Below are 10,533 nucleotides of genomic sequence, written 5' to 3'. Positions count from 1 at the left end.
ACATTTTTGTGTAGAAAAACAGAAAAGTATGTCATGACTTTCCCAACAACCTAATAAATAGTATAACCTGGGAGTTACGTCCTTCTTGGCCTATTAGATATAGAGCCATACCATCTCGCCTCAGATTCCTCCCAGGAAATTGGAATTTCTCTGATTAGTTGCCACCTATGAGCCCGAGTTTGATTCATCCTTTGTGTTATATGAGTTGCAAGTATATTTTCCCACACTGTCTTATCTTTCAGCTTTGTATTTGCTGTGTTTTTTTATACTGCAGAAATTTATTTTGTGCAAATGACCACATAAATTATCCCTTCCTTTCTGATTTGTGTTTTGCACATCTTATTTAAGCTCTCCAGCTTCACCTCTCTGCCATAAGATGATTTTTTATACTGGCTTCCCATCTGTATCTATGTTTCTCCCTCTATCTCTCTCTATATTTATATATTTCTTGGATCTTTGGTATTGTGTGTGTGTGGGTTTTTTTTTTTTTCCCTAAACAAGAGAAATAATGCTGATGGTATATCTCCTCTACTTTAATCCTAGTAAATTAGCAAACGCACCATTACCAATCACACATATACAGTAGTTCTTCAGTTTTTATGTGGTTTTCATTAATGAAAAAGTTCAAGAACTTTGAGTGGTAAGCTAAGGAGTGTAATAATGTATTTTACAGGCGAAGAAAAAGGTGAAAAAACAGAAAAAAAAGGAAGCCAAGGGGCCGTTTCCAAAGTCAAAGGTCAAGTAAGTACCCTGAAGCCATATTCTATAAATTCCTGGGGCCTTCTCCAGTAGTCATCATCTCCCAGTCAGTTATTTACTAATTCTTTCCTTCATTCCCTGATCTAGCACATAGGAGTGATTGGTCACAAGAGAAATTTCCTGAAAGACAGATTGACTGGCTATAAATCTGTTTATATCCATCCATTTATTAATCTTCCCAACGTCTAGGCTCTATCTAGGTGCTGAGGGATACCTAAGTGAATAAGGTAATCATAGACCCAACAGCAAGTAGGAAGTTGGCAAGGGGAATAAGCAGATAACAATAAAGTAATGAACACTATGCTAGGGGAACTATGTGGTGTTTTAGGAACACATAAGAAGAGCCTCCAACCCTTCGTAGGGAAGGTCAGGGGTCAGGAAATTCATAGTGTCCTGTGTCGCACCAAAGGAGATATCAACATTCACTCATGCGTTTATTCCACAGACATTTATGGAATCTGTTATATGCCACATGCTGTGTTAAAAACAACAACAACAATATATTTTTGCTCTAGTATGTGTGCGCTCACCAGAGAGACAGAAAGAGACAGACAGAAAGTAAGAAATCATTCCCCAAGGGAGATGGCCATGCCGCAGTCCTTTCTCCTCCATTCTTCTCTTGGGATTTTGGGCATACGTGAACATGGCCTGACCTGAGTTTTAAGCCACCAGGTCCAGGACTCAAACTATGGTAGACTATGTGGGAGTCCAACGACATGACCGTTATGCCATGTGCTGGTCCCAGGAACATATTGATAAGTACTGTAGATACTTTGTGAATTCTCACCCATGTCTATTGGGTGCTTCCTATGAGCTAAATCCTAAGAGCAGAAGAAAGGCAGTGAATTAGATGTGTTTCCAGACTTGGAGATTCATAGTCCACTGAAAGAGTGCCCCCCATCATGTTTGTTAGTAATTTTTTTTTAATGCTAGAGTGCATGTGTGCACATGTAAGTGACAGAGAGAGGGAGAGAGAGAAAGCATTCCCCTCAACAGGATCTTGTTATACCACAATCCCCTTTCCCCAGCCCTCCAGCTTCTCAGGATCCTGGGCACCTGAGCAGGCACTCTGTATGTTTCCAGGCCAACCCAGGGATCCAGACTTAACATTGGCAGGTGCCTTCCAGCCTGGCAGGGCACCAAATTTTATCACTGTGTCACATTGGCTGGGCTAGTTGTTAGTAACCTTATAAGGAAGAGGGGTTGGGCTGAGAAGAAGATACTGAAGAAAGTCCCAGGGCCAAGTAAAAGCAATTATTTCCTTTCTGGAAGGTCCACTCAAGGCTTTGGACTGGGTCTAGAAACAAGATTTTTTTTCTATCCATTCTATTCTTTGCCTCATTTAATTCTCACTTTAATTTTCTAGGGCATGGCATTTTTACCCTCATTTTATACTTGATAAATCTAAAAGAAGGTCACGAGACTTAGTAGGAGAAATTAGACTCAGATTTAAGCTTTCTGTTTTCAAAATTGTTGCCCTTCCTCCTACCACTCTTTTCATGTTTGTCAGTTCTGGGAAGCCTTTTCTCAGGACACCTGGGTCCTAGCTTTCCATACTGCTCCTTCCTTATACTGAACTCTGCCCAGATCCTCCATGTTGTGACCACATTTTTCACATGACCTCTCTTCTCCCGGCTGGGGACATGCAGGTTTCCACATCTCAGCCACTGGAGCCAGGACTCAGGCTGTGGTTGGCCTTGTGGGATCTCAGCCATGTGGACTTTGGTTCCCTATGTGCAGCACTTAGCCACCACACTGTGGACAAGTGTCTTCTTAAATGTCCCCAGGTACCTTTTGCACCCTCCCAAGTCCTGAGTCCAGCCCTGCTCTGCACTTCTATCTTCCCTTCACCTTCTCTCCCTCTACTGTTTTGCTTTCTCTCCTTTTTCAAAGCCAAACTGCTTGGAAAACTTGCTTGCATCTCCTCTGTGCACTTCCTCACTTTCCATTCACCCTTCCAGGCATAGCCAAGGTCCAGCTTTAACTCCGCCCTTCCCCTGAAACTGGCCTGCAGTGGGCCTAGCCAATAGTTCTGCTACTTTCCATCTTCATTTTCCTGACTTTGCTGATCTCACCTTCTTTCACATAGCTTTCTCTGCCCTTGTCTCCCCCTGGCAGCTCCCTGTCTCCCTCCTAGGTTACTTTTCCTGCTTCTCTAAAATCTCTTTCCGAGTCTTCAGGACCTTTTCCTCCATTGTCTGCACATAAAACGCTCATTCTTCCAATTGATCTTGTTCCTCTTTTTCTTCTCCCTTCTTCTTTTCCTTCGTCCTTCTCTTCCTCTCTCCCTTTCTTCCTTCCATTCATCACCATAGACCTGTGTCAGCTGCCCTCTAGGTAACTATAGCACTCCCATAACGGCAATCCCAGTTGCCAGCCACTTTGATCTAGTGCTATTTTTATCAGGCCTCACTTGCTAAAGCACAGTTTGGATCATGGCTCCACCCAGCTCAGAAATTGTCCGCGGCTCTGTCACCTACGAAATGAAGCCCGAGTTCCTAGTCTGGTTCCAAAGGTCCAGAAGGAGCAAACACTCTCCTCCCTGTCCAGATTCACTGTCCAAGACTCCCAAACACACATCCTTCCCCTTTCTGGGTCAGGTTGTTTCTTTACTGTGCACACATGCCCTCTATCCCATGGCCCTTTCTGTTTGGAATGTTTATTCTACTCTCTCAGCAAACTCAATTCATCTCTCAAATCCTATTTACCTAATTCATATCTCATTATTGCATATTATCTTCCCTAAAATGTGAGCTCTCTCTTTGAACTCTGTTCAAGCAAAGCCAGCAAGCACTTAATGTGTGTCAGGCAACGTTTTTCTCACATGACCCTCTCATCTGTCTATTAAGGTAGATGTTATTACCCCCATTCTACAGGTGAGAAATCTGAGGCTCAGGGAGTAGACTAACTTGTGCAGTTGTAGACAAGGAAAGACAAAGCCAAGATTCAAACCAGTTATATCTGACCCCAAAGATAGTACTCCAGTATTCCTCTGATTATAAGATTGAATTGAACCAAAGAAGCCAGGATCTTGTTTCCCTCCTCATAAAAATAGCCAGCCCAGGGACCAGCAGATGGCATAGTGGTTATATTGGTCGACTCCCACGTAGTTGACCAGAGTTGGAGTCCCGGACCCAGCAGCTTAAAACTAATGCTGGGTATGTGAGTGTGCATGCCCAAGATCCTGAGAGGAGAGTGGAGGAGAAGGGATTGTGGTGTGTCCATCCCTTTGGGGGGTGATTTTTCACTTTCTGTCTCTCTGGCAAGTGCACGTACGCTATAGCAAAAATCTCTCTCTAAAAAAAATGAAATAAAATAAAATAGCCAGCCTGTTTTTAAAAAGTTTCTTTCTTTTTTTTTTTTTTTAATGAGAGAGAGTGAGAGGCAGAGAGAGAAAAAAAAGAGACTCATACCCAAATAGGTTCTTCATACTGCAGTCTAACCCTAGTCTCATTCAGCCAGGAATATGAGCACCTATGTGTGCACCAAGCATGTTCCAAGGATCCCAGGATGTGAACTCATGACTTTCCCATGTGGGTCTAGTTGTATTAGCACAGTGCCACCATCTGACCTCTGGCCAACCCATTTCTGAGGCATGGTAGTGAGCCTCTATGGCCTAGGGACAGGATGTGTGCAGGCTGTGGCAGTCCCATGGGCTCTCAGCTACAGTGGGATGAGAGACCTCCATGGCACCTTCTTACTCTCCTGCCTTCCTGATTTTCTTGCCTGGTCCTCAGGGAGATGGCCTCCTCAGGAATCTACAAGCTGGATGATGGGAAGCCGTACCTGAACAACTGCTTTCCAGCCAGAAGTCTGCTCCGGATGCCGGAGGAAGGTCAGGTGACTTCTCAGATTGCCACGCTTTCCTCAAGCCCAGCTCCTGCTTTAGACTGTTTCCCACATCTGCTTCTTCCTCACCAGCCCTTTCATGACTGTCCCCTGCCCCACCCAATCCTACCTCCTCCAATGCAACTCCTCCCAGCAGCCTTAGTGGGACTGCTAAGGCACGCATTTCACCACAGTGCCCTCATCTGTTTAGAGACTCCGCATTGGCGACTCCTTTTCCTGGCATTCCATGCGATTCTGAGTCTAGCCTGACCCCATGCTCTGCTGTAGCCCCATTCCTTTGTTCATGCTCTGTTCCACAGAGCTCTCATTTCATGTAGCATTTTTTAATGTCCTGAATATTCCAGCCCTTATTGAAGTTAGCCAAACTTCCCAGCCTGTCAAGCCCAGCTCTCCTCCCACTTTGTCCCGTAAGAAAAGTTGGACCACCCCAGCCCTCGGTGCTCATCCTCCCCTGTGCTCTCTCTTTCTGACCATGTCTCTCATTTGATGAGTAATCTTATTCTGCTCAGCTCTTTAGTAAAATGACTTGAACCCAACTCAGTCAAGTATTGGGCTGTCAGAAAAGTCAAGATGTATTTTTTTCTATGTAAAAATGCATCCTGAATTTTCCAACAACCCCATACCTTTTTTTTTAGATGGCTTTTTCCTATAGGGTGTGAGCACTTGCTGGAGAGACAGAGAGACAGAAAGTGAGAAATCACACACACACACACACCCGGGTTAAAGCCATGCCATAATTGCTTCATCTCCATTTTCCTCTCAGGACTTTGGGCACGCACGCACTCGCACTCAGTGTCAGTTTCAAGTTTCTGGGTCTAGAACTCAAAATGTAGTTGGCCATGTGGGAGTCTAGTTTATTAACCACCATGCCACCTGCCGCCCTCTCCCTCCAAGTACTTTTTCAAATGTTTATCTAGTTAAAAACACCTCTGCAGCAGGGACTCCTAATACTGTGTAGAGCTCCGTAGGTGGAGCCCTAGCATTCTCTGGATTGGATTTGTTGCTTTGAGAGGGTATGGTGAGGGAGATGTTCACCTGTTTACTCCAGACTTACTGGTTATTCTGTACACAGACTACTGGGAGAACCTTCTCCATCTGTCCTCCCCACTTCCTTTTTAAAAACTTACTTGTTTGCTTATTTATTTAGGGGGTGGGAGGGTGAAAGAAAGGCAAGCATCCTTAACAGGGCCTCTGTCACCCAGTCTTTCAGCCAGCCAGGATCATAGGCAGTCACATTCACACTTGGGGTGTACGGGTCAACCCAGGAACCAAACCCCGATCTTCTGTATGTCTTCTTGCCTTGCAGAGCACGGCACTACTACTGTGTGTGCCACTGCTGCTGGGCCTGACTGCCCCACTTCTCACAAGAATGAGCCTGTTTTTTCTAATGGAACTGTCAGTGTGATCTCTCTCTCTCTCTCTCTCTCTCTCCCCATACATAGATGGAGAGGCAGATCTAAATATAGAAGTGTGTATTTGTTTGTGTTGGTATACGAGTGTATATTTTCTAGTCTGCTGAGAGCAGTGACACCTCAGTAACAGAACATACCGGGTGCCTAGATTTTGGTTTCTACACACCATTCTCCAATGAAAGGAGAAAGGCTTCCTTGGAGAAATAGTTGTTTGCAGGACTGAGACAGGGAGAATACAAGCTGAGCCTGGAACATCTTGTGGTGTCAGAGAGTAAAGAAGTGCTCAGAAAAATGATGGGGTGGGTTGAAAGGACACAGGAGCCAACATGAAGATGCTCCCAATGGTTAAAGCTGGGACAATCTGAGCAATGAAATAAATAATAATAGAATTGGGTTCTGAAGCATAGAATACATAAATATTTGTGAGTCCATACTGTTATAAGTAAATATTTGAATACATTAAAAAAGTGGGGGAGGAGGCTCTTCCTTATGTTAGAATTCTACTTAATAAATGTAGAAGGAATGAGGGAAATAGAAAAATCATTATTCAGATATCACGACAATATTTTTTTAAAGAATTATTTATTTTATTGATTCACTCATTCATTTTTAATTTGACCAGAGAGAGGCACAGAGAGAGAGGGAAAGTGAGAAAGCAAGCCACCAGGTCTGGTGGTTGGTCATGTGGGAGTGTCCAGTGCCTTAACCACCATGCCACTTGCTGACCCCACAGCAATAATTATTTTTTAACAATTATTTTACTTAACTTATTTATTTATTTATTTTAATTTGAACAGAGAGGGACAGAGAGAGAGAGAGAGAGAAGTGAGAAAGCAAGCTGCCAGGTCCGTGACTCAAACTGTGGTTGGCCATGTGGGAGTCCAGCGCCCTTAACCACCCCACCACCTGCCAGCCCCACAGCAATACTTTCTACAGGTAAGAACTATCTATAGATGTTGTATCAATCAGGGTTCTTCGATAGGAGATGGATTTCCTTTTTTCCCCCCAAGGAATTGGCTTATGTGATTATGGGTGATGGCAAGTCTAAAATTTGTAGGACAAGATAGCTGGCTGGAAACCCTTAGGGAGGAGATGATGCTGCAGTCTTGAAGCAAAATTTCTTCCTCCAGGAAGTCTCCAGTTTTGTTCCAAGGTCTTTCAACTGATTGGATAAGGGCCACTCACATTATCCAGAATAATCTTTTACTTAACGCCAACTAATTATAAAAATCAATCACACTTACAAAATACTGTCAAAGAAACCCCTAGATCAATGTTTGATTACATAATTACACATTACACCCTAGTGGAGTTAACACATGAATTAACCATCATGGGTGGTAGACTAAGTGGGTGAAAGTTTGATAAGAAACTGGATATTTTCATAGTTTCAAACTATATTTGTTAATTACAGAGAGAAATGTAGTAACTTCTTAGTAGAGAAACCAGGTAGACACCACCTCAACTGAGTGATCAAAATGAGCGTACTAGTAATAAGGCATATTGACGTCATGAAGCTCCTTATGTGATGCTCTGAGAAGGGCACAGCATTACTTTGTGGTATTTTGCCAAAGTGCAAAGCCTTAATATAATCAATATAAAATATGATACTTAATATAAAATTCAAATTGAGGGATATCTTACAAGGTAATTGGTTAGTACTGTTCAAAAGCGTCATGCCAGACAAAGAAAAACTGGAGAACTCCCAGATTAGAGGAAACTAAGAAACACAAGACCAACATGCATCGTGGTGTCCTGGGTGGGATCCAGAGGGCCGTAGGTCAGTTGCAACAGTATACCTTGTTAGTTCCTTGGTTTCAGTCACTGGAGTATGGTTATATAGATGTTAACATCTGGGAGAAGCTGGGCGAAGGCTAAATGGGAGACCTGTGTACTATTTTTGCAACTTTTCTGTAAGTCTGAAGTCATCTCAAAGTGAACGTTTCAGAAAAAAAAATTGCTTCCCTATAGATCTCCTTCCAGCTGAAAGGAAGGAAATCTTACCCCACTAGGACCCAAGGTCCTCTTTCTTCTCCTCCAGACCTTTTATGATCTGCCTCTGCGGATCCCTCTGGCCTCATCTTTTTTCTACCATGTTGGTCTCCTGATGTACTCTGGGCCTGTCTTCTTGCCATCTTGGGGTTTGATACCAACCCAACTCATATTCCTATACTTTCCGAGGGTCAGGGAAATGAGTATAGGATAAAGGAGAACCAAAGTTCATGTCCCAGATTGAGGCAGTCTTGGGAAATGAGGTACTTGGAATGATAGGCCCAGAGTAGGAGTGAGAAATGGCTCAGGTGAGATGCAGCAGGATTGGCAGCATTGGTCAGGTGGGCTGGTCCAAGCTCCTGAGGCAGGGGTAGTGGGTAGTGCTAGGAAGACAGCCGTGGTGAGAGGAACCAAGCTGGCTCCCATGGCTTGCTGTTCTTTTGCACAGTCTGATGGTGTGTACCTCTGGGTACTTATGCTCTTCTCTTTGTCCAGGCTGCCTGGTTTTTCAATCTCCATCTAGCAAACTTTTTTCAACTTAATATAGCCACTTCATGCATTAAACTGGTGGCTCCCTTCTCTGAGCTTCCACGGCACCCCTTATATTTCTTAGTTTCTTTGGATCAGGCCTTTTGTCATTCATTCCTGTAACTCTTGTGACCCCAGCACATAGTAGATGCTTATGAAAGGTCTGGATGGATGGTTGTATGGGTGGGAGTTCACTCAGTCATTCACTGAGCAACAGTCACAATACAATACAGTAAGCTCCATGCAGGCCTTGGGAATACTGAGATGAACGAATTAAAGTCTCTTTTTTTTTTATTAAGAGATTCTGTATAGGGTACATGTGCCAGAGAGATAGAAACAGAGAGACAGAAAATGAGAACTCACCCCCCAAAGGGGATGGCCACACTGCAGTTCCTTTTCCTCCATTTTCCTCTTGGGATTTTGGGCATGCAGACACAAGCACCTGGCGTGAGTACCAAGCCAGGACTTGAACCACAGTTGACCAAGTGGGTGTCTAGTGCCTTAACCACTGTGCCACCTGTTGGCCTCAAAGTCTCTGTTCTTATGGAGCTTCTACCTTAGAGATGGAGCCATGTGAGACCAGCAGATGATGTAATAGTCACATCACTGGACTGCCACTTAGTTGACCATAGTTCAGGTCCCGACCTAGTGACTTAAAAAAGCTCACATCAGGTGTATGCCCAAGATCCTGAGAGGAAAATGGAGGAAAAGGGATTGCGGTGTGGCCATCCCCTCTGGGGACAGGATTTCTCGCTTTCTCTCTCTCTCTGTCTCTGTCTCTCCAGCAAGCACACATGTCCTGTAGCAAAAATCTCTCTTAAAAAATAATAACACCTAACCAGTTCCACATGCAGTTGCTACCTAGAAACCTGCCTGCCCAAAAGTCTTTTGGGTGTAATTCTTGTCTAAAATCTTTCTTTCCTATTAAATTCTCTTTTCCACGAATTTTTTTTTTTAAAAAACATGTAATAAGTAAGCAAACAAGTGAAATTTTTTTTTTTTTAAAAAAAGCATGTAATAAGTAAGCAAACAAGTGAAACAATTACAAAGTGTATTGAATGCTATACAGTAAGTAAATTGCTGGTATAGGAGAGAATAGATTCCGGAATGTTGTCACGTTGTTGTTGTTAGATGGCTCGTTTGTAAACTTCATCTTTTTGCTCATGTGCTTTTCTAATTCTTTTACAGTGAACATGTATTATGGGGGGTTTTTAAGGCTTTCCACCTGTCCTATCATTTTATCCTTCTGAGTTCCCAACATAACCTGTCTCCTGTAATGATGGAGGTCTGGGAAGATGGAGCCCATTGAGTTGAGGTCATGCATTAGGCTTTACCCAAGAGATGACCAATGGGCAAGTAAGTGGCCAGCACACAAAAACGTGGTCAGCTCTATTGAGAGGAATCAGGCAACACCACAACAGGAAACAGATGATCTTGGATCTGGAAGGAACATTAGCATTTGGAGAATAGGCATGATGGCATCCATCTATAATCTTTGTCACTTGGGATAAAGAGACTGGAAGATCATGAGTTCAAAGCCAGCTTGGGCAATATAGTGAGACTCTTGTCTCTAAAGGAAGAACATGTTTTTAATGTGAAGGAAGGAATTGGGCAAGTTATTCCACCTCTTTTAGTCTAAGCCTTTCACTTGTAAAATGGGGACAATAACACATACTTCATTGGGTTTAGGGCTAATTAAATGAGATAGGTATATAGACACCCCACCACCACCAGCACCACAAGTAACAACATCAGTGTAGTTTCTGATACTTAGGTCATCAGGAGCTATTTTGGGCTTTAATGTAACACTAGTCACAGCTTTGGGGAGTTCATCCCTTTTCACTATTCTGATTCATTTAACAGGTCGAGGACACTGGTTAGTGGCTCGGAAAAGTAACCTCAAGAAGCAGCCCAATGATATGGTTAGTTCACCAGCCGAAGGTCAGGAAGTCCAGAAGAAGGTCTCCTTTGAAGTCGGGGGGAAGAAAGGGTC

The 10,533-nt window shown here is 43.4% G+C and overlaps 1 protein-coding gene across 3 annotated transcripts in view; it reads left to right on the top strand.

Moving 5' to 3' along the window:
- XRRA1 (X-ray radiation resistance associated 1) overlaps window positions 1-10,533 on the top strand; it is a 62,010-nt gene that overhangs the window by 5,841 nt on the left and 45,636 nt on the right. For all 3 annotated transcript variants that reach the window (XM_027774183.1, XM_014590608.2, XM_014590604.2), the window contains exons 2-4: window positions 674-741; window positions 4,497-4,594; window positions 10,404-10,533. In XM_027774183.1, coding sequence (XP_027629984.1) covers window positions 4,501-4,594; window positions 10,404-10,533 — 224 coding nt within the window. In that variant the 5' untranslated portion in view covers window positions 674-741; window positions 4,497-4,500. The remainder of the gene's footprint in view (window positions 1-673; window positions 742-4,496; window positions 4,595-10,403) is intronic.

This window comes from Tupaia chinensis, unplaced genomic scaffold (genome assembly GCF_000334495.1).
Source record: "Tupaia chinensis unplaced genomic scaffold, TupChi_1.0 Scaffold000047_1, whole genome shotgun sequence".
NCBI classification, from domain to species: Eukaryota; Metazoa; Chordata; class Mammalia; order Scandentia; family Tupaiidae; genus Tupaia; species Tupaia belangeri.
The sequence above is the reverse complement of the archived record's forward strand: the minus strand, read 5'-3'. Positions and strand labels throughout refer to the sequence as shown.